Raw genomic sequence first — 25,516 nt, forward strand, 5'->3', positions numbered from 1 at the left:
GGGGCGTGGCCACGACAGTCAGTTCATTGAAGGCTCTAGTAGTAAACCCCGCCCCCGCGGCAGTGGGCGGGGTCTCCTCGGCGGATGTGTCAGAGTCGGCGGAGCTCGGCTGGTGGCTGTGGAAGACGGAGGTGACAGCGGTCACAGAGCGGCTCTGTCGGCCAGGTGAGGGGGCGCCGAGCCTGGCATTGGGCTGGGGGCTGGCTTGTTGGACTTGGTAAAGAGTTGTGTAATGTTATGTGCAGGGGTAGAGTTCCCATTTAATTAGACCCCCCCATATGCCTTTGGTGAGATATTCTGCATCCTGTATTAATGGAGAAATACTCTGCAGGGCTTCACTGGGGGAGTCCTGCTAATTTATTCCATCCCAGGCTGTCCTTGGACTGGGACCCCAAAACTCAATATAAGGGGCGGCCCTAGTGCCTGTGCGCCCCTGACAGCACCCCAGCGTGGTATTAGGTTGCTATTTAGGGGACGTCTCCCTTGCTTTTGTCAAGGTGACATTTTTGGGGTCACCTCGTTCTAGCTTGTTCCCAAGGTATCTGATGGGTGTTGTGGGGTGCCTCATTACTGTATAGAGCAAATGGGGGGGGGGACCCCAAAATAACTTGAAGGTTCCCCCCAATTGTGTCCAGGTTGCTGTTGTCTACTCTGTCCTCTAGTTTGTGATATATTGAGCCCTGCCCCCGCCGCACAGGGAACCCCAATATCGTGACATAAAGGTGCTATGTCATAACAGATCGGACCTGCCCCCGCCATATGACGGAGATGTGGTAATATCGTATGGGCATGATGTGGACGGATATTATCCCGTTAAAGGGGTGGGTGAGTGGACTATAATAGACCGGGTGTTTGATCTCCAGCCTCTGTACTTCCCCTTTAAGTCTAAGGCAGACGTAAGTGAAGATGGGGGCTGCTGATTATGGAAAATAATATTGTGTAATGTGGGGTTTATCCCTTTAAATTCCTGCTGGCTCTGGGGTTATGAGTCCAGGGGGCGGAGTCAGCGAATGATTGCAGGCGCTATGGTCTCAGTGCCACATTAAAGTCATTTTTTTGTTCTTGTGCGTCTTATAATTAGCATTTTTTTATTAAAATATTGCCAGCGGTCACCGCGAAAACAGCGAGTGAGGAAATCAAAGGGGACGTCTGATAGAGATCTGAGCCCCCGTGGCGGCCCGGGAGGGGTGGGCAGAGTTTGGGTTTGTGTGACATTATGGCTGTCGGCCAGGGCTGTGAGTGTCGGTCATCTGATGATATCACCAGGGACCGGCCGTGACATCAAGGACTGTGGACCCGGGGGCGTCACAATGTGACTAGTTTAGTAGGAGGGAATGTAGTGTAATAATATCCTACTGTGTTATATAGGGAGCATATAAAAGTGGCAGAAGTAGTAAGAATGGCGCCATATAGAGCCTATGTAATGCTGCAATACAGTGATTATATAGGAACTTATAAAGGTGTCAAAAGTAGTAAGAATGGCGCCATATAGAGCCTATGTAATACTGCAGTATAGTGATTATATAGGAACTTATAAAGGTGTCAAAAGTAGTAAGTATGGCACCATATAGAGCCTATGTAATACTGCAATACAGTAGTTATGTCTCATGCAATGCTGGTGCCAATAGCAGTAATAATAGTGCCATTTAAAGCCTGTGTAATACTGCCATATAGTATGTGTCTAGTGTCCTATAGGGAATGTGTAACAATAGTACTAAGAATGATGCCATATAGTGCGTATGTAATAGTCTCATGCTCTATAGGTAACACATGAGTGCCACCAGTAGTAAAAATGACGCCATATGGGGCCCATGTCATAGATTGGTTTTATATATCGGGAACTAATATCTATAACATGGGGTAGTGCCAATACTAGTAATGATGGCACCATATAATACTTCCATATAGTGCTTGTATATCTAGTCTTATACAGGGAAAATCTAATTGTTCTGTGCTGTGTAATGCCGTATACAGTCTGTATTTCTGGTGTCGGGTGGAGTGCCGCACTATAGTGCCATTGCTAATAATAATAATAATATCAACCATATAGCTATGCTATCTAATTGCGATAGTAAAGGCTTTATATAGTGACCAAATAATACTGCTATATGGTGTCTTAAGTAATACACAGCCAGGCGGGAGGAAGGTTGTAATGCTGAGGGCGAGTTGCCCCTTTAAGTAGTTGACGGTGGTGACTACACTTGGGTGCAGTTTTCTCTCCCCTCACCCTTGATTGCCCCCAGTAAATACCCCCCTCAGATTTCATAGGTGACACATAGATGGTGCCCACTCACATAATGTGGGGGTTGGTACATTGTATCATCTCTTTGCTGCTCCCTTCCCAGTGCCCACTGATACAATGTATCTGAATCGCAGAGAAAAGCTACATTGTATCAAGTGTCTGCCTTAGATCAGGACTTCGGGGGGGGGCGGCATCACAAGCCCCGTGGCAAATAGGCTTTTTCAGAGCTGAACCCTCCGGTTGTGCCCACTATGCCCTGGCAATAGCTTGCCCCTGGGGGGCCACCAAGAGGAGCCACGTGTCAAAAAAATTGGACTCCTTTGACATGATGGGCACATGGGCACAGCTCCCGGTACAGATGCCAGGCTAGAAGCCCCTTAGCCTTGCAGACGCCTTCTTTCCCTCCTGAAGACGTGTGCAGGAATCTTGGCAGCTCCTTCCCAGGATTAAACCTTTTCGAGTCGCGCTGTACCCCCCCCCCCCCCCTTCCCGGTTGAGGGTCATGTGAGGCGCTTTACTTGCAGGCCGCGGTCATTTTAACAGTCTTATGCTTTTAACCCTTTCCTCTTTGCGTGCAAAATGAGTCCCGTGGCTGACAGCCTGGCGCTCGCCTGGTCCAGATGAAGCGACGCCGGAATATTCCGTAATCAGATCGGGGCGTGTCGCCGTCTGCCGGGCAGCGTGTATTTGCACAGGCGATGGCATGGACGTTGTGCCCTGCGTGTTTTGTTTGGCCCTCGCAGTGTTTGTTTGTTTGTAGCATTTTGCTTTGTTTGTGTTTCTTCGCTGCGCCCGCCGCTGGCACGGAATGGATCTGGTCCTCCGTTCCGGTGTCACCCGCACCAAAAAAATGAAATCTCCATACACAATGATAGTCTGCGCCAAGAGACTGAATAATCCTGCTTGGATTTGTATCTGCTTCTGGAAAAGCTGGGTGAAGACCACTATGGCCGCCACTGCACCCTTTAGTCACCCGGCTTTTCCCGGCTCCTGAATGGCAGACCTATCTAGCTCTGCAGGTTATACATTCCCCAGTACCATACTGGTAATTCTGTTATATGAGAAAGCTGGGTGACAACCCCAATGAAAGTTATATTGATCGTAACCCAGCTTTCCCAGGCTCCTGGGTGTCAGATCTTCCTAGTTCTGCAGTGATCTGTTCCTCGCTTCCATAGTGGACATTCAGGTATATGAGAAAGCTGGGTGACAACCCTAATAGAACCTATGTTGATCGTAACCCAGCTTTCCCAGGCTCCTGGGTGTCAGATCTTCCCAGTTCTGCAGTGATACATTCCCCACTTCCATACTGGCCGTTCAGGGCTATGGGAAAGCTGGGTGACAAGCCCATTGGGAGCTATGCTGATTGTCACCCAGCTTTCTTAGGTTGCTGAATGGCAGATCTTCCTAGGGAACATCCGAATGCCTTGGAAAGAGGAGAACGAGGGCAGATCTTGTGATTTATGTGCATCTAGAAAGAGGAAACAAGCGGACTTTCCTCGCTGCACGTAGGACGCCCGGGAGCAGTCTGTTATATAGTCAGTCATGTGACTCCTGATCACATGACTCTCAGACTACAAGACCCTGGACACCTCAAACTGGAAGGGTATAGCCTCGGCCGCTGAGTTGCTGCAGCTTTGCCAATCTGGGAAAGCCGTGTGAGAGCCCTTGCAGCCATATTGGTTTTCACCCAGCTTTCTCAGAAACAGATATTCCTATAATATTGCATTGCAGGCTATTGAGTGACTGTCCCTTTAAGAGCTGGTAGTGGTAAAGCCTATTTACACGCTTCTGATTTGTAAACTGGACCATACCATTGTGAAATAGAGGGGGGGGGGGGTTGTTTGCATTGCCATTTTGCAACTTGTTTAATCAAAATAATTTGAAGCTTTGTTTGTCACATTTCCGGACAATCTGTCCCCACCTCCCGCGCAGGACCCCCCCTTTTCTATTGACTAAAGCAGAGACTTGTATTATCACAGCGCACCCCCTTTTCACTTTAATAGGTGTCACATCAAAGTTGCATGATGCCGCATTGGCCCAGTGACCTAAGTGTTGATGCTGGTTTGCGGCGAATGGTCTGATTGCGAAACCAGTGAGCTTAAAGTCCACCCAACAGATCTTCTCACTGTATCGTCCTGCCCGGGAACCTCCCCAAATACAGTGCCTTGCAAAAGTATTCACCCCCCCCTTGACTTTTTTTGTGTTTTGGTGCCTCACAACCTGGAATTCACATGGATTGTTTGAGGATTTGCATCATGTAATTTACAGAACATGAACCATGCCCACAACTATCAAGATGTGTTTTTTTTTTTTATTGTGAAGCAACCCGCAAATAAAATTCAGATTAAAAAAACATTAAATTTAAGGCTGTGATGTAACAAAATACAAAAAAAGTCAAGGGGGTGAATACTTTTGCAAGGCACTTGCTTCCTGATCAGATCTGTGCCCATTGTTTTACCCTCGACTGACTGGTCACAAACAATGCAGAAGCCTCATTACCCAGATTAATCTGCAGCCGGGTCTGGACACTGGGCTGAATAATGGGAGTAACGAGGGCCACACTAACCAAGCCGAATGCTAATAGGAGATGAAGGGGCAACCCCGATCACCCTGGGAATCCAGATCCCTGGTGCTGTAATCCCTTCACGTCAAGTATTTTACACTGGAGCTACAGAAAAGACTATAAGGCTGAGTTCACACGGGCGCTGCGGGAAAAGGTGCGGGTGCGTTGCGGGAACATGCGCATCGGCATGTTTGGTACCCAAACCCGAACTTCTTCACAAAAGTTCGGGCTTGGGATCGGTGTTCTGTAGATTGTATTATTTTCCCTTATAACATGGTTATAAGGGAAAATAATAGCATTCTGAATACAGAATGCATAGTAAAACAGCACTGGAGGGGTTAAAAAAAAATAATAATAATTTAACTCACCTTAATCCACTTGTTCGCGCAGCCGGCATCTCTTCTGTCTTCTTAGCTGTGTGCAGGAAAAGGACCTGTGGTGATGTCACTCCGGTCATCACATGGTCCGTCACATGATCTCTTACCATGGTGACGGACCATGTGAGGAGCGCAGTGACGTCACCACAGGTCCTTTTCCTGCACACAGCTAAGATGAAGACAGAAGAGATGCCGGCTGCGCGAGCAAGTGGATTAAGGTGAGTTAAATTATTTTTTATTTTTTTAACCCCTCCAGCGCTAGTTTACTATGCATTCTGTATTCAGAATGCTATTATTTTCCCTTATAACCATGTTATAAGGGAAAATAACAATGATCGGGTCTCCATCCCGATCGTCTCCTAGCAACCGTGCGTGAAAATCGCACCGCATCCGCACTTGCTTGCGATTTTCACGCAGCCCCATTCACTTCTATGGGGCCTGCGTTGCGTGATAAACGCACAATATGGAGCATGCTGCGATTTTCACGTGATGCGTGAAAATCACCGCTCATGTGCACAGCCCCATAGAAATGAATGGGTCCGGATTCAGTGCGGGTGCAATGCGTTCACCTCCCGCCCGTGTGAACTCAGCCTAAGGCCCCTTTCACACGAGCGTGACGGATCGGCTCCGGATGCGTTCAGTGAAACTCGCACCATTTTGCAAGTCCTGTCAGTTTTGTCTGCGATTGCGCTCAGTTGTCCAGTTTTTTTCCACGCGGGTGCGATGCATTTTTGATACGTTTTTCACGCGCGTGATAAAAAACTGAAGGTTTACAAACATCTCCTAGCAACCATCCGTGAAAAACGCATCGCATCTGCACCTGCTTGCGGATGCGATGCGTTTTTCACTGAAGCCCCAGTCACTATTATGGGGCCAGGGCTGCGTGAAAAATGCAGAATATAGAACATGCAGGACTGATGTGTGAGAAAAAACGCTCTTGTGGTCTGTGAAATGAATGGGTCAGGATTCAGTGCGGGTGCTATGCGTTCACGTCACGCAATTCTGTCCGTTACCCCTGATGAAGCCAGATTAGCTGGCGAAACATGTTGGGGGACAGTATTTAATGTTTTAGGCTCTGAGGTCCGTGTCAGTTCCATCAATTAGTGTAGTACCAAATCAGCGGAGAGAGCGAACAGTGTCTGTTACATAGACTTATCTATAGAAATACATATAGGACGGTGCTGTACTGGTCTGCTAATACAGAGTTCAAGTGTGTGACGGCACGGGGAGCGCACCCCCCGCTGACATCGCAGTTACAACATACATGCTTCAGAACGGACAGGGCATCAGATAGTTTTAACCCTTTCTGTAGCTCACATTCACTTCTACTTAGTAATTCTTAACAAAGATAGTAAAAGTTTAGTTTTAATATCTGGGACAAGTGAGGTTTTTAGCGGGAAAACTCGCTCGTGTGAAAGAGGCCTAATACTCCCCCTATGTACAAGAATATAACTACTATAATACTGCTCCTATTTACAAGACTATAATACTGCTCCTATGTACAGGAATATAACTACTATAATACTGCTCCTATGTACAAGAATATAACTACTATAATACTGCTCATATGTACAAGAATATAACTACTATAATACTGCTCCTATTTACAAGACTATAATACTGCTCCTATGTACAGGAATATAACTACTATAATACTGCCTTCTATGTACAAGAATATAACTACTATAATACTGCTCATATGTACAAGAATATAGCTACTATAATACTGCTCCTATGTACAAGAATATAACTACTATAATACTGCTCCTATGTACAAGAATATAACTACTATAATACTGCTCCTATGTACAAGAATATAACTACTATAATACTGCTCCTATGTACAGGAATATAACTACTATAATACTGCCTTCTATGTACAAGAATATAACTACTATAATACTGCTCCTATGTACAAGAATATAACTACTATAATACTGCTCCTATGTACAAGAATATTTCTACTATAATACTGCTCCTATGTACAAGAATATAACTACTATAATACTGCCTCCTATGTACAAGAATATAACTACTATAATACTGCCTCCTATGTACAAGAATATAACTACTATAATACTGCCTCCTATGTACAAGGATATAACTGCTATAATACTGCCTCCTATGTACAAGAATATAACTACTATAATACTGCTCCTATGTACAAGAATATAACTACTATAATACTGCTCCTATGTACAAGAATATAACTGCTATAATACTGCTCCTATGTACAAGAATATAACTACTATAATACTGCTCCCTATGTACAAGAATATAACTACTATAATACTGCCCCCCCTATGTACAAGAATATAACTACTATAATACTGCCTCCTATGTACAAGAATATAACTACTATAATACTGCTCCTATGTACAAGAATATTTCTACTATAATACTGCTCCTATGTACAAGAATATAACTACTATAATACTGCTCCTATGTACAGGAATATAACTACTATAATACTGCCTCCTATGTACAAGAATATAACTACTATAATACTGCTCCTATGTACAAGAATATAACTACTATAATACTGCTCCTATGTACAAGAATATAACTACTATAATTCTGCTCCTATGTACAAGAATATAACTACTATAATACTGCCTCCTATGTACAAGAATATAACTACTATAATACTGCCTCCTATGTACAAGAATATAACTACTATAATACTGCTCCTATGTACAACAATATAACTACTATAATACTGCTCCTATGTACAAGAATATAACTACTATAATACTGCCTCCTATGTACAAGAATATAACTACTATAATACTGCTCCTATTTACAAGACTATAATACTGCTCCTATGTACAGGAATATAACTACTATAATACTGCCTTCTATGTACAAGAATATAACTACTCTAATACTGCCTCCTATGTACAAGAATATAACTACTATAATACTGCTCCTATGTACAGGAATATAACTACTAGAATACTGCTCCTATGTACAAGAATATAACTACTATAATACTGTTCCTATGTACAAGAATATAACTACTCTAATACTGCCTCCTATGTACAAGAATATAACTACTATAATACTGCCTCCTATGTACAGGAATATAACTACTATAATACTGCTCCTATGTACAAGAATATAACTACTATAATACCGCCTCCTATGTACAAGAATATAACTTCTATAATACTGCTCCTATGTACAAGAATATAACTACTATAATACTGCTCCTATGTACAGGAATATAACTACTATAATACTGCCTCCTATGTACAAGGATATAACTACTATAATACTGCCCCTATGTACAAGAATATAACTACTATAATACTGCTCCTATGTACAAGAATATAACTACTATAATACTGCTCCTATGTACAAGAATATAACTACTATAATACTGCTTCTATGTACAGGAATATAACTACTATAATACTGCTCCTATGTACAAGAATATAACTACTATAATACTGCTTCTATGTACAAGAATATATCTACTATAATACTGCCTCCTATGTACAAGAATATAACTACTATAATACTGCCTCCTATGTACAAGAATATAACTACTATAATACTGCCTCCTATGTACAAGAATATAACTACTATAATACCGCTCCTATGTACAAGAATATAACTACTATAATACTGCTCCTATGTACCAGAATATAACTACTATAATACTGCCCCTATGTACAAGAATATAACTACTATAATACTGCCCCTATGTACAAGAATATAACTACTATAATACTGTCTCCTATGTACAAGAATATAACTACTATAATACTGCTCCTCTGTACAAGAATATAACTACTATAATACTGTCCCCTATGTACAAGAATATAACTACTATAATACTGTCCCCTATGTACAAGAATATAACTACTATAATACTGCTCCTATGTACAAGAATATAACTACTATAATACTGCCTCCTATGTACAAGAATATAACTACTATAATACTGCTCCTATGTACAGGAATATAACTACTATAATACTGCTCCTATGTACAAGAATATAACTACTATAATACTGCTCCTATGTACAAGAATATAACTACTATAATACTGCCTCCTATGTACAAGAATATAACTACTATAATACTGCTCCTATGTACAAGAATATAACTACTATAATACTGCTCCTATGTACAAGAATATAACTACTATAATACTGCTCCTCTGTACAAGAATATAACTACTATAATACTGTCCCCTATGTACAAGAATATAACTACTATAATACTGCTCCTATGTACAAGAATATAACTGCTATAATACTGCCCCTGTGGATGATGAGAGCAGTGCTATAGATGCAGAGATGCCTTTGATGACACATTTATAGATGTACAGGTAAGCTGGCACCAGGTGTGACATCGTCGCCTCTCTCTGTTGGACCTGTTCCTGACTAATCCTGCTGCTTGGCATCTGAGGTGGAGATTGTCTTTGCTTCCTTCCCAGATCCTTTATTTCCTTGTGCCCTCTCCAAGCCTTGATACATGTAGGTATAAGGAAGCCCGTGTAGCTGACGGACGGGCCCTGCGGCTGCACATACGAGGACGCGGATCAGGGTTTCCTCTATTTGTTCGGCGACTGCCTGGATAAACACTGAACCTCGAATGTAAAGGGTGCCTGGTGATCCTTCCTTGCGTCACGTTGTGTGGCGGGGCCTGGTTATCCGTCTGCTGGAGCGGGCTCTGCAGGTATCAAGTCGACTTCACGTTCACAGACTTTGAACTTCCATAAAGCTGCTTTAATTGGGGGAGCAATAATGGAGAGCATTGTTTAATTGCTGCGACGTGCAGGGGGTAAGATCATAAAGGACAATGTACGTGCTGCATACAGTGACTTGGCCATTTTTATTTCCTTTTTATTTTTTTGTTAATTTATTTTATTAAATTTTAATTTTTACATTTTTGTATGTTTAAAATTTTCATTTTCCAAATTTTTTTGTTTTATATACATTTCTATATATTTCTTGTTTTTCCTATATTTATGTTCTTTAGAATTTTTTTATTTCTCTATTTTATTTATTTATTTTTTATAAAATTTTATATTTCATATTATTATTATTATTATTATTATTAATAATATTTTTATATTTTTTTTATTTTTTTTTTAGCTTTTCAATTGTTTTTATTATATTTATTTATTTTCGGGCCTGAAAGGGGTTTTCCCTTATACCGATGATTTATTTTCAGGATAGGTCTTGTAAGCTTTCTTATTACATACCAGTCAAGTAACAAGTTGTGAAACTTTTTGGAATATCAGGAAAATGACATCTTAATGATTCAAGGAACGATACAAAGTTGCATGCAGATCAGGTTTTTGTCTAGCGAGGCATTGTGTACTCCTTAGTACTACGACGTCTACATGTCTGTCATGCTGTTTCACATTTAGGAGGTCATCTGGCCAGGGATAGAAAACAGAATGACTGAACCACTTTCAAATTAGATGTCGAAACAGTGCCTCCATGTTTATCAGTATTCTGGTTTGTCTTGAGACGTATGAGAAGATAGGAAGGGAGAAGGTTATGAGAGCTAAGAGCCCTGCCAACCAATATCTGGAACCAAAAAAAAAACATAGTGCTCTTCTGGTCTTCAACCTTTGAGGTACATCGATGGCGTCCCCATTGACCACTAGTATACTGATTTGTCTTGAGACCTATAAGAAGGTTCAGTACAAGGTTGGGAGGGTCTGAGAGCCAACAATCCTTCCAACCAGTATCTGGAACCAAGAAAAACCCATAGTGCTTTACTTCACCCTTTGGCTTGGATCTTCCCGTTGAGTTTAATGGAGCACTAATGTTCTGATCTGTCTTGAGACTTGTGAGAAGGTAGCATCCGTACAAGGAGGAATGCTCTGTGAGCTAAGAGTCCCACCACCCAGTATCTGGACCCAGGAGAAACCCATGGTGTTTTTCTGGTCTTCACCATTTGGCTTGTATCTTCAAGGTATATAGATGAGGTTCCCATTGAGTTTATGGAGCACTGATGTTCTGATCTATCTTGAGATGTGAGAAGGTAGCGTCAGTGTGAGTGGATGGATTCTGAGAGCTCAGAGCTCTACCACCCAATTTCTGGAACCAAGTAACCCATAGCGCATTACTGATCTCCTTTGCCCCTTGGCTTTTTTTCTTTGAGGTACCTCAATGACGTCTCCAATGAATGGAGAAGAAATACTCATGTCTGTGACTTAGCTAGAATTGGATCATGGCGCAAAACTTTCAGAGTTTTGTGGTTCGTTTTGGCCACCAAAGTTCTTTTGAAGGGGTCTTTGCCTCAAAGGGGTTCTCCAGGAATTAAGAAAAAGAAAATACGTAAATATTACTTTGTTATAAATACATTCCCAAATACCTTTTCACTAGTTATAATGGCTCGTTTTGTCTAGGGAGCAATGATTAGGAGAAACAAAATGGCCGCCGTCCTGTTAGTATACACAAAGCCTGTCCTATTCGCACAGCAGGACAAGTTACTTCACAACCCTGAGGTAAAGAGCTGCCTCATCCTCCTCTCCCTCTTACTTGTCAGGGATTATGATCCAGAATACAGATGAGATCTTCAGCTCAATCTCTGTAGTAATGGAGTTCATGAGGAGACATGAAGTACAGAGAGGACACACTGTGTTAATGGGGACTGCAGACATGTGCTGCTGCTCATTAGCCACTTCTGCTTATGAACTCCATTCCTATAGAGAGATTCAGCTGATGACCATATTAAACTGTAATCAGGATCATAATCCCTGACGAGCAGAGAGGAGGATGAGGCAGCTCTTTAGCTCAGTGTTGTCCTCATGTGTGATCAGAACAGGTTTTGTGTGTACTGATCATTTTAAACGAGCCATTATAACTAATGTAAGGTATTTGGGAATGTATTTCTAATGAAGTAATATTTAAGTATTTTAAGTGGGGCAATTTCCACCCAAACTTTAGATGGTGAGGAGGGCAAGATTTGACATGGACATCCTTTCTGGGCTAGACCACACATTACCCCCCCTCTAATCGAACCTCGTTGAGCGGTGGCCATTGTGCCCTCTCCACTAATGTTAATGGGTGTTATAGAGATAGGCAAGCATGTATGGTCACCTGTTCTTGGCTACCATTGCCTTCAAGAAGAGGTTGGGTGATGGAGGAGCCTTAGCTTTCCATGGTATATGCCTCGCCTATAACATCGCCCCGTTGGTGAAAATTCAACAGCACCATGGGACAGTGGGTCAAAGTGGATGTTGTAAAACGTATGTAATGCTGACACGGAGAAAATATGTTTACCCGAGGGAATTACTGATAAGAGAACATTGTAAGTAGTCTACCTGATCTATCTGTAGATTGTCCATGGGTCCTTTGCCGCTCCTCAAAAGCCACTTTTACCTCAGATAGATAAGACCATGCAATTAGACTGGTGGTGACATTCCATAGTGTCAGGTTATATGGATGTAATAAACTAATAAAACTCCATTTTCCATACTTTGGAATGTTCAGTATCCATAGTCTCGTAAGGGTTTGAAGTTCCTTGAAGGCACAATCCTGCCCAGCTTTGTACTTGGAGTGAAAACAAAAAAGATACAATTGTTCAACACTGTAAAAAAAAATTAAATTAATACAAAAAATTATAATCTAATTGGGCATCCTAACCAGGGACTGTCGCCAAAAGCCTCAAGCAGGTCTTCTTTGAAACCAAAATGGCCAACCAGTGCTAGTAGGTCCCAAGTCTCCAGAAGGCACTGGGACTTTGATTTTAGGTTTTTCATAAATGGGTTCCCAAAAAGAGCATTATTCCCCTTTAGTTTTTTTTGTTTGTTTGTGTATTTGATACAGTCGACTTAAACATTTGTGAGCCCTTCAGAATTTTCTGTATTTCTTCATGAACGTGACCTAAAACTACATCAGATTTTCACACAAGTCCTAAAAGTAGATAAAGAACCAAATCAAACAAATGAGTCAAAAATATTAGACTTGTGCAGCAACAACTGCAGCTCAACGTTCCCGGTAATTGGTGATTAGTCCTGCACATCGGTTTGAAACTATTTTAGCCCTTTCCTCCGTTCAAAACATCTTCGTCTCTGCTATGTTGGTGGTTTCCTCCCATGATCTGCTCACTTCAGGTCCTTCCACAACATTTCTATTGAATTAAGGTCAGGACTTTGATCCTGCTGTTCCAGAACTTTACCTTTCTTCCTCTTTAACCATTCTTTGGTAGAATGACTTGTGTTCTTAGGCCTCTTACACACGAGCGTATCCGGATACGTCCCGGTGCATTGCGGCAAACCCGCGCGAGTAGGTACGCAATTGCAGTCAGTTTTGACTGCGATTGCGTTCCGTTTTTATCGCGCGGGTGCAATGTGTTTTGCACGCGTGTGATAAAAAACTGACTGTGGTACCCAGACCCGAACTTCTTCACAGAAGTTCAGGTTTGGGTTCAAGGTTGTGTAGATTGTATGGTTACATGGTGATAAGGGAAAATAATAGCATTCTGAATACAGAATGCATAGTAAAATAGGGCTGGAGGGGGTTAAAAAAAATATAACTCACCTTAATCCACTTGTTCGCGCAGCCGGCATCTCTTCTGTCTTCATCTGTGAGGAAAAGGACCTTTGATGACGTCACTACGCTCATCACATGGTCTGTCACCATGGTGATGGATCATGTGACGGACCATGTGATGAGCGTAGTGACGTCATCAAATTTTTAAATTTTTTATTAACCCCCTCCAGCCCTATTTTACTTTGCATTCTGTATTCAGAATTCTATTATTTTCCCTTATAACCATGTTATATGGGAAAATAATACAAGGGAAAATAAAAGCATTATGAATACAGAATGCATAGTAAAATAGGGCTTGAGGGGGTTAAAAAAATAAAATAAAAAAATTTAACTCACCTTTAATCCACTTGTTCGCGCAGCCGGCATCTCTTCTGTCTTAATCTGTGAGGAAAAGGACCTTTGATGACGTCACTACACTCATCACATGGTCCGTCACATGATCCATCACCATAGTGACGGACCATGTGATGAGCGTAGTGACGTCATCAAAGGTCCTTTTCCTCACAGATGAAGACAGAAGAGATGCCGGCTGCGCGAACAAGTGGATTAAGGTGAGTTAAATTTTTATTTTTATTTTTTTTTAACCCCTCCAGCCCTATTGTACTATGCATTCTGTAATCAGAATGCTATTATCTTCCCTTATAACCATGTTATAAGGGAAAATAATAATGATTGGGTCCCCATCTCGATCGTCACCTAGCAACCGCTTGCGGGTGCTTGCGATTTTCACGCAACCCCATTCATTTCTATGGGGCCTGCGTTACGTGAAAAACGCACAAAGAGGAGCATGCTGCGATTTTCACGCTACGCACAAGTGATGCGTGAAAATCACCGCTCATCTGCACAGCCCCATAGAAATGAATGGGTCCGGATTCAGTGCGGGTGCAATGCGTTCACCTCACGCATTGCACCCACGCGGAAATCTCGCCCGTGTGAAAGGGGCCTTAGGGTCATTGCAGCATGACTCGGGTTCTCTTGAGATTCAGCTCATGGACAGGTGTCCTGACATTTTTCCTTTAGAATTTGCTGGTATAATTCAGAATTCATTGTTCCATCAATGATGGCAAAGCAGGACCAAACCATGATAGTGCCACCACATGTGTCACAGATGGGATGAGGTGTTTTCCTTTCCGCATTACTAATTTAAACCAAAAAGTTCTATTCTGGTCTCATGTGTCCTCGAAACGTTGTCTTTCGTTTTGTCCAAGTGATCTTTATAAACTGCAGACGGGCAGCAATGTTCTTTTTAGAGAGCAGCAGCGTCTGTCTCCTTGCAGTCCTGCCACGCACTCCATTGTTGTTCAGTGTCCTCCTGATAGATGAAGGTTAACACGTGAGAAAGGCTTTTAGTTAGTTGGATTACCTTGGGTTTCTTTGTGATCTTGCAGACGATTACACATCTTGCTCTTGACGTGATCTTTGTTGGTCGTCCACTCCTGGGGAGGGTAATAGTGGTCCTCCTGGGAGGGTAATAGTGGTCCTCCTGGGGAGGGTAATAGTGGTCCTCCTGGGGAGGGTAATAGTGGTCCTCCTGGGGAGGGTAATAGTGGTCCTCCTGGGGAGGGTAATAGTGGTCCTCCTGGGGAGGGTAATAGTGGTCCTCCTAGGGAGGGTAATAGTGGTCCTCCTGGGGAGGGTAATAGTGGTCCTCCTAGGGAGGGTAATAGTGGTCCTCCTAGGGAGGGTAATAGTGGTCCTCCTGGGGAGGGTAATAGTGGTCTTGAATTTCCTCCATTTGTAAAAAGTCTGACTGTGGATTGGTAGAGTCTAGACTTTTTTTTTGAGATGGTTTGTAACCCTTTCCAGACTGATGAGCATCAACAACTCGTCTTCTGAGGTCCTCAGAAATCTCCTTTGTTCATTCCATGATACACTTCCACAAACGTGTTGTGAAGATCAGATTTTGAAAGATCCCTGTTCTTTACACAAAATGGGTCAATGCCTGACACCCGATTGTCATCCCATTGATTGAAATCACCTGACTCTAATTTCACCTTCAGATTATCTGCTAATCCTAAAGGTTCACATACTTTTGCCGCTCACAGAAGTGATATTGGATCATGTACCTTTTTTATTTTTTAATATAATATTTTTCAGATTTTTTTTTTTTTTTTATTTACTATTTTTTTTATTATTTTTTTCTGGAATCCTTTTTCCAGTAATATATATTTTTGGTGATTTCCGACGCCCCTTACGACACAAACCTTCTAAATCGATCGTGTTTTTTTGGCGCGGCAGTGTCCCCATCAAGGAAGAAGCAACGAGGAATCTCAATGTCCTGCCAAAGCGCTGCGGTGTTTGCATACGCTCACCGCGCAGTGTGTACTTTTGGGGAATGTCTGAGCAAATAGTCGTGCGCAAGAGTTCGATCCCATCAAGGAAGAGCGACCAGAGGGTGAAAATCAGATTTATTTTTTAATTTTTTTTAAAGGGGCGACATACAGATGCCTTGTGATTGACTTCTTTTTTTTTTTTTTTTAAATCTACTGGTATTACAGTGTAGGTTATTTATTATTTTATATGTATTTTAAAAAAGCACCTGTTAGCAGGATCAACCCTACTTCCTGGTAGGGTTGACCCTGCTGACTCCTGTGTGCCTTCTTGCGGCTTACCCAGAACAGCGCCATCCATTGTATAGTGGCCGTGCTTGGTATGGCAGCTCAGCTCCATTCACTTCTATGGGGCTGCGCCGCGCCTAGACCAACGTGACCAATGAACGTGACGTCACTGGCCTAGGGAAAGCTGCCAGAAGTACGGGTGCCTTCTCAAGCAGCTGATCGGCGGGGGTCCCGGGTGTCGGGATCAGATCCAGAGGATAGGTCATCAGTATAAAAGTTCTTGGAAAAAGCCGTTTAAATTACGCACACTGCCTGGTAGGGTTAATTCTGCTTTTACTCAGTAGGATCCACTCTACCAGGAAGTAGCTTTTAAAATAATATATATATACAAGCAATAAAATAATAACCTACGCTAAAGTTGATGCTGCTGACGCTCTTTTAAAAAAAAAAAATTGGGGATAAAATATGAGGAACTAAAATATTTCACCCTCTTGAAACAATGTTGCAGGGATTGGATACAAAGTATCGTCTCTGTGTATTCATTTCTGTTTGCCATTTTTAGTGTTATTTAGTTGCCTTTAAGGAGTTAACTCCTTGTTTCCCGTATTCTGCATGGATGTGCCCGGGGCTGGATTAGTAGTCCGGGGTGAGCATGCAGGTGATGACACGGCCTCAGTAGGTAGGGGAGGCGTCTCCTGTGACTATCTAAGCCTCCGTCACCCCGTGGACTCGTCAGATCTCCTCTGGACTGGTGAGCACTGATTTTATTAGGCATTATGTTGTATTGTATGTCTTTTTCTGTATTTAAAGGGACGGTTATCTAGATGTGGGTACACCTGTAAGCTCAGGTATGACTGGGGTGAACTGTCCAGGCAGCTGAGATATAAGGTGCTGTTTTCAAATAGCCCCTGGACCGCTGTAATGTTTAGGGGTAAGAACATGCTTTTGGGGTTCATTATTATAATGTGTGGATTAGGTGGCAATTTTTTTATTTTATTTTTTTAAATAGTATTTAGGAACTGGAAATATATTTAAAGGGAATGTCCACCTTTGGTCAATTCAATTTGATCACGGGTGCGCTCTCTGTCTCTGTCTCGCTGGTATCCCCATCGATCAGCTGTGATGTGTTGAGTTTTCCTGCAGCGCCACCACTGGAGACATGAGGTATTGCATGGCACCCATTGAAATAAATAGACTGTTCATGTAATGCCGGGTCCTCCAGAGTGGAAGCTGTTCTCCAAAATGTCAGAATGAATCCGTTGGGGATTGTAGTCCTTGTATGTTGTAAATCTATATTCCGCCTGTGAGGTAATCTCTATGAATTCCCGGTGATAGGCGTCTTTCCTCCTTAGGTGAGTCAGTCCATTTTAGGCGGACGCTCTAGTTTCCAGGTTGCCCAATATTTTAATCAAGCCCGGGTTGTGTCACCCTCCGTGGCGTCCATGCTGTAACCTGGTAGATCCAGTACAATAAATGCCGCCATTTAGCTGTGACTACTATGGCTATAGAGAGGTGCAGGGGAGCAGCTACCAATGGGATTGCTGCTTTCATTTTTTCACCTGCTCTGGCAAAATGAGAGCTGAGAGCTGATTGGTTGTCATGGGCCACACCTCTGAAGCCGATAGTGGCGCCATCTGATGGTGGGCCAAAGGACTGTGCTTTGCAGTGTTATGTGCACCCAGGCCCAGTGCTTGCTGGAATACATGAGAATAAAATGACCAAAAAAAGGGCAAAAACAGGAAAACGCGACTCGTTGGATGTAATTTCACTAATCGTATTAGGTCTGATTTAATGCGATTATCTATAACAATCGTGATTCGTGAGACGTCCTCGATGCAGCAGAGAACAAGCCCCAGGCACTGACTGATCCTGGTGTACAGTGTAATCAGGTTATGGAGATAAGACCCAGAGGTGGAGACCCTCCATATCCAGAGTGAAGGTGGGGGCATACAGGACAATAATGTATGTACGCAGTGACTGCACCAGCAGAATAGTGAGTGCAGCTCTGGAGTATAATACAGGATGTAACTCAGGATCAGTACAGGATAAGTAATGTATGTACACAGTGACTGCACCAGCAGAATAGTGAGTGCAGCTCTGGAGTATAATACAGGATGTAACTCAGGATCAGTACAGGATAAGTAATGTATGTACACAGTGACTGCACCAGCAGAATAGTGAGTGCAGCTCTGGAGTATAATACAGGATGTAACTCAGGATCAGTACAGGATAAGTAATGTATGTACACAGTGACTGCACCGGCAGAATAGTGAGTGCAGCTCTGGAGTACAATACAGGATGTAACTCAGGATAAGTAATGTATGTACACAGTGACTCCACCAGCAGAATAGTGAGTGCAGCTCTGGAGTATAATACAGGATGTAACTCCGGATCCGTACAGGATAAGTCATGTATGTACACACTGACTGTACCAGCAGAATAGTGAGTGCAGCTCTAGAGTACAATACAGGATGTAACTCAGGATAAGTAATGTATGTACACAGGGACTCCACCAGCAGAATAGTGAGTGCAGCTCTGGAGTATAATACAGGATGTAACGCAGAATCAGTACAGGATAAGTAATGTATGTACACAGTGACTCCACCAGCAGAATAGTGAGTGCAGCTCTGGAGTATAATACAGGATGTAACTCAGGATCAGTACAGGATAAGTGATGTACAGTACTTTCATAGTTTACATTAGATTATATCTGTATATAACAGCGTTCATACTCTTTTTAGTAGTGTTACTCCAAGCAGTACTGGTCAGTCCGGTGAGCCGCGTTTGATCCTCTGTTGAGAAGTTTCCTGATACCGCAGACAAGTTGTCTCTACCTTTTTAGATATAAACTCATCGGCTTCAAAGATCCAATCTGTAGTTCGTGCCAGGAAAATGCAAACACAATAGCCAGGGCCGTCCCCCGGGGCCACTCTTAGGATGGCTCTGGACAGATACTTATCTAATAAGATTGAATTAGTTGGCTCTGCTCGTCGGCTGATGACGTCCAGGTGGAGCGTGTCCCTTATATTATCTCCACCTTCCTGAGATCACTGCAGAAATAAAAGGGTACTCTGCGGTCAGGCTGTGGACTCTGCGGTCAGGCTGTGGACTCTGCGGTCAGGCTGTGGACTCTGCGGTCAGGCTGTGGACTCTGCGGTCAGGCTGTGGACTCTGCGGTCAGGCTGTGGGTTGGTAAGAGAGGCTGCGCCTGGCGGTGACCGCACTGGATCACCATGTCCTTGTAGAGCGCAGACATTCGGTAGAAGGGCTGGTGGGGTTGGTCTTGGCTGCCAAGGTGTGGAATACAGTGGCCAAAACCAGCGGTAAGTGCTGCAGCTTTCCGCCATGCTCAGTGTCGCCACCTGCTGGTTTGCTCATACTTTGTACAAGCATGAGTGGGGGAAGGGACGTGGCAACTGCTGTGGACACATACTTTGCAAGCCCAGTCAGCCAATATTTGTTACATTGTATTCAAATCTTTAGTATTCTACCCACAGTTTGTTATATTGTATTCACCTGGGTAGGATTCTTATTTTGTTACATTGTATTCACCTCTGTTGGGTTGTACTTTTATGTTGTATTTACATCTTCAGGTTTCTAGTTTTTTCCATTGTATTCACACGTGCAGGACTGTATTTACAGTTCGTTACATTGTATTCACGTTTGTAGGATTGTTCTTATAGTTTGTTACATTGTTTCTAAAGAGACTGAGTTGAGGTTTTTTTGTTGTTTTTTTTTGGACATAGGTTAACAGTGGAATAGCTGTTTTTGAAGGCTTCCAAAATGTCCCACAACCACCACACCATGACTACGGCTGATCCCCACAGTGGTCACCACCATCCCACCACGAGTGGACACGACCATGGTGGAGGAGGCGGAGGAGATGGAAGTATGCATATGATGGTAAGTGCTTGTTATTCTTGACCCGTTTCAGATGGAGTCTTTTGGGGCTGTCTGTGGGATCGTACCCCTGTCTGTCCTACATCTTTCATGGTACGCGGAGGCTTCTGTATACTGGTGGGATCTCATGGGGAAGGGGGGGGTGGCCAGGTAAGTCACTGGTAGATGACCCCTGACATCTCCCCTTTGTTTTCCTCCACAGCCCATGGTGTTTTATTTTGGATATGAGAACGTGGAGCTTCTCTTCTCAGGGCTGGTGATCAATTCCCCGGGAGGTCAGTATGTGTGTGATCAGTTACTGGCGCCGCTCGTCCCCACATGCCCATAAACACCCTTCTTCTTGATAACCTGCAGACAATAATAGGGGAGGCAGAGGGAAGCCACATGGCTGCAGGATCAGACTGCATTGTGTTTGTTTGTAGTCTGTCACCATGGAAACACATTGTTCTCCCTAGGAGCTGTATTTAGATGTAGATTTGCAAAGTTGGAAATCAATGGATTGCAGAAGTGCACAAACCCTTAAAATGGGTATTCCCATCTTGTAAACTAATGCTGTATCTCTAAGATATGTTGTCACTTTATGATTGAAGAGGGGGGGGGACCTCTACCGACCCTGAGAAGCACTAAATCAACGTCGTGACCACTTCATTCCCAGGATCAGTAAAGTCCCGAAGGCCTGATCCCCACCAATGATGGCATAGCCTATTACTTTGCAAGATGGGAATAGTCCCTTTAAGCGAAGCAACAGTACAAATCTGATAGTCTGTTACAGTGTATCAGTGCAGGTATAGCTGTGAGGGGTCTAAGGGGGGCAGGGTTAATGTCTCCTGGTTCCTAGCTGGCACATTGCAGTTTTTTTTTTAGGGGGTGAGGCTCATGCTAACCAGCGTCTCTTTCCGCCCTCCCTGGTACAGAAATGGCCGGTGCCTTTGTGGCCGTGTTTCTGCTCGGAATGTTGTACGAGGGGCTGAAGATTGCACGCGAATCCCTGCTCCGGAAGTCGCAAGTCAGTATCCGTTATAACTCCATGCCAGTACCAGGACCCAACGGCACCACCTTGATGGAGACTCACAAGACTGTGGGGTAAGACGTGGGCTGGGATATCCCTTTAACAAGAGTGTTCCTTCATGAGTATCCTATAATGCAGCCCTTTTTATCAGAATGTGGACACTCCCTTTAAATCGTGCTTCATCTTCTTTATGTCCCCAGACAACAGATGCTGAGCCTCCCGCACGTTTTCCAGACGTTTCTTCACATCATCCAAGTCGTGGTCAGCTACTTCCTCATGTTAATATTCATGAGCTACAACGCCTACCTGTGCATCGCGGTGGCGGCCGGAGCCGGCACCGGATACTTCTTCTTCAGCTGGAAAAAAGCGGTGGTGGTGGACATAACTGAACATTGCCATTAACGAAGAACCGCCCTCCCCCAAGGGCTTGAGTGATGGATCATCTGGTGACACCGGCAAATAACTCCACCTCTCACTGACGAGTGACCAATCCAACAGACTCCGCCATTGCCTTCTTATTTTTTTATTTTGTTTTATAATTTCAATATCACCGCGGTAATTAACGTCACGTCCTCGTAGGGAAGGTTTTCTTGACCAGCAATGGATTTCTGATGGAGTGTTCCTTAAAAAAAAAAAAAACTTCCTGTCCATTTCTCTGACCAAGACGCTTCAGATACTGAATGCTTCCCTTAACCAGTAGGGGGCCCCATTAGATTATGTGAAGCTTTAAATTCTAACGTCGAGTAGCTTGGTGGATTCTTATTGGCAATTCCTTGAGACATTGCTTCAGTCCTTATACAATCAATGCTTCTTCTCCTAATTTTGATTCTTCTCTCCATTAAAATTCAGTTTCGATCCCTATTATATGTGATAAGGAAATATTCAGTAATTGAAATCACCAGCTATGTGGATACAGTTAAAGCATGGTTTTCCAGGGGCCCATAAGCTCCTCCCCTGCTTAGTCCTGCCCCCAAGGAGCAGTCAAAAAGTTATATTTATGATTCAGTAATTGTTCCCCCCCTCCGTCTGTGCAGTTCTGTCCAATCATGGTTTGCCAGAGACGTGGAAGCCCCTCCCCTTTTTAGTCCTGCCCCTAAGGTTCAGTCTAAGATCACCACCTAGGTGATTGCAGTCCTATTAGGGTTTGGCAGTGGCATGTAAGCCACTTTCCCGCTTAGTCCTGCCCCCAAGGAGCAGTCAAATATTTCTATTTACTATTCAGTAAGTGTGGGGTCACTGCCTATGCGATTAAAGTCCAGTCATTGATTACCAGTGGGATGGAAGCCCCTCCCCTGCATAGTCCTGCCCCCGAAGAGCAGTCCCCCCCCCATCATTTACATATTCTGACAAGTAGGTGCAGTATTGATAATAGAATTAAGCAGTCACCTAGAAGATGGCCTTTAATATAGACGACTGAAATCTCCATTTTTGAAGTTTCACGTTTTTTTTAAAATCTTATTCTGTTTTCTATATTTTTTTTAGTGTAAAAAAGCAAACATTTTATGAATATGTTTTGATTTATTTTTTTCCCCCCAATAGTTGAAGCCTCAAAAAAAAAAAAAAAAATATTCAATCCTTATAATAAAATATTAATAGTGAACATTTTGCAAATTTGTGTTTTCCAACTTTTTATTTTCCAAGCTGGGTGTGAGTGACATCTTGTGGTAGATGTTGGTATTGCAAATAGAAGCTGTTATTCTGCCCCAATCTGAATTTTGGGATAAAAAAAAAAAATAGCAAAGATTTCAAAGATGTTTCCAGGTATGGGAGGGGACAACGTGTTAATTTGCAGCCATAAGACCTTTATGGTATAGTGATGACGAATCAGTCATGAACTCTATTGAAAGTCAATGGGGGAAGGATCTGTTTTCTATTGTGTCGGAGAAAACGGATCCATCCCCCATTGACTTACATTGTGTGTCAAGACGGATCGGTCTTGCTGCGACGGGGACGCAACCAAACAGAACGGAATGCATTTTGGTGCGTTCAGTTCAGTTTTGTCCCCATTGACAATAAATGGGGACAAAACTGAAGCGTTTTCATCCGCTATTGAGATCCTATGACGGATCTCAATAACGGAATTGAAAGCGCAGATGTGAAAGTAGCCTTACACTTTAAGTAAGGGGGCTCATGCACACGACCGTTGTTGTTTTACGGTCCGTTTTTCACGGATCCGTTCCATATCGGAGGTTTTTTTTTCTCTGAATTAAAGGGAACCTGTCACCGGGATTTTGTGTATAGAGCTGAGGACATGGGCTGCTAGATGGCCGCTAGCACATCCGCAATACCCAGTCCCCATAGCTCTGTGTGCTTTTATTCTGTAAAAAAAAAAAAAAATTTGATGCATATGCAAATTAGCCTGAGATGAGTCCTGTCCCTGACTCCTCTCAGGTTAATTTGCATATGGATCAAATAGTTTTTTTTACACAATAAAAGCACACAGAGCTATGGGGACTGGGTATTGCGGATGTGCCAGCGGCCATCTAGCAACCCATGTCCTCAGCTCTATACACAAAATCCCGGTGACAGGTTCCCTTTAAGTCCTCTTCCATTCCATTATTCCACAAAACATATCCGTATGGTTTCCGTATGCGATCCATTTTTTGCGGATCGGAAACAGTAACTTATTAATCACCAAATACATGAGCAATATGGGCTGGGCATAACATTTCTACAGTATGGATCCGCAAAATACGGATGACAAACGAAAGTGTTGACTTGAATGGGGCCTCGGACTGTGATTTGCGGACAATAATAGGACATGCACTACTTTTTTGCGGAACGGAAACGGAATGCACACGCAGTACCTTACGTTGTGTTTGTGGACCCATTGAAGTGAATGGTTCCGCATACGGTCCGCAAAAAAAAAACGCAACGGAAAGAAAATACGTTCGTGTGCATGAGCCCTAAAGCTGTGCTGCTGTGAAAAAAACCTTGCCATTAGTGTAAAGAATGGTGGTCTCACAATGTATCTTATGCCAGACATCCTAAGCCATATGGACTGTATTGTACTCCAGAGCGGCATTCACAAGTAATTATTTTCCCTTATAACCATGTTATAAGGGAAAATAATACAATCTACACAACCCCGATCCCAAACCCGAACTTCTGTGAAAAAGTTCGGGTTTGGGTACCAAACATGCTGATTTTTCTCACGCGCGTGCAAAAGGCATTACAATGTTTTGCACTCGCACGGAAAAATCGCGCATGTCCCCACAATGCACCTTCTCCCGCAACACCTGTGTGAACCCAGCCAAACAGTGAGTTGCTCAGGGGGTTATCCCAAGACCCCCCTCCTCCCAAAGATTCTTCACTGCCATCATATGCTCAGAACAGCAAGTGTCATTTTTTTTATTTTTTATGGCTGTCCCTACATAGATTTTATTTTCTACTATAATACAACACAGCAAAGTAAAGTGCATTGCAGTATCGATGGAGACAGCCAGCAGAATTCTGATTGCAGCTCTGCATATGGCTTTAAAGGGATTCTGTCAGGAGATTTTACCCCTATAACCTAAACATATGCTCATGTCCGGAGTAATAATAAGAATCCTAAGCTGGCCTTATTATACTTCACAGTGGCTTTATTTGCCCCAAAAACAGTTTTTTATAACCTGTCAATCACTCACTTAAGGTGCCCAAGGGGAGGTCCGTTAATACAGGGTGCCCGGCCGCGCCCCTCGCCACCTCCGCAATCCTATCCGTCCCTCTGCCAGATGCTGAGCTAGGGAAGGCTGCGCTGGGCACCGGACGGCGAGGGGTGCGGCCCGGCACCCTGTATTGACGGACCTCCCCTTGGGCACCTTAAGTGAGTGATTGACAGGTTATAAAAACCTGTTTTTGGGGCAAATAGAGCCACAGTGAAGTATAATAAGGCCAGATTAGGATTCTTATTATTACTCCGGACATGAGCATATGTTTAGGTTATAGGGGTAAAATCTCCTGACAGAATCCCTTTAACTCAACTGCACAGAATACAAAGAATTTAGTGACTTTTATGGGTGCAACTAATAACAGCATCTTGTAGTCTGCAGGTTGAATGTCCCTTTAACCCCCCCCCCCCCCCATACATCATCCTTTAGGGTGCAGATTTTTCAGCATTGTGGATTTAATAAATCTCATTTTAACACTTAATGGCGAGTTCTCCAGAGCAGAAGCAGCGATCAGCTCCCCGGGTCATATCAAAATTATGCACGTTTACTAAAACAGAAGTGTCTGTGATCCTCTGCTGCAAAATAATGAGCGCAGCTCTGGAGGTCATATGAAATACGGTTTGACTAAGCATAAAATATGCATCTGTGATGCTCTGCTTCAGATAGTGAGCGCAGCTCTGGAGGTCGTA

General features: G+C 43.1%; 1 protein-coding gene across 6 annotated transcripts; it reads left to right on the forward strand.

Moving 5' to 3' along the window:
* Positions 1-57: 57 nt before the first annotated feature.
* SLC31A1 (solute carrier family 31 member 1) lies at positions 58-22,619 on the forward strand. 6 transcript variants are annotated; one of them, XM_040442448.1, is made up of 5 exons: positions 58-165; positions 20,012-20,168; positions 20,368-20,440; positions 21,080-21,248; positions 21,375-22,619. In XM_040442448.1, the coding sequence occupies exons 2-5, from the start codon at positions 20,049-20,051 to the stop codon at positions 21,574-21,576; spliced, it is 564 nt and encodes a 187-aa protein (XP_040298382.1). In that variant the 5' UTR covers positions 58-165; positions 20,012-20,048; the 3' UTR covers positions 21,577-22,619. The 6 variants fall into 6 exon arrangements, with proteins under 6 accessions (XP_040298382.1, XP_040298383.1, XP_040298388.1 ...); XM_040442449.1 differs by having other exon boundaries at positions 65-165; positions 20,006-20,168; XM_040442454.1 differs by lacking the exon at positions 58-165 and adding an exon at positions 803-821.
* The last annotated feature ends 2,897 nt before the right edge of the window (positions 22,620-25,516 follow it).

The sequence above is a fragment of the Bufo bufo genome, chromosome 8, assembly GCF_905171765.1.
Source record: "Bufo bufo chromosome 8, aBufBuf1.1, whole genome shotgun sequence".
Taxonomy (NCBI): domain Eukaryota; kingdom Metazoa; phylum Chordata; class Amphibia; order Anura; family Bufonidae; genus Bufo; species Bufo bufo.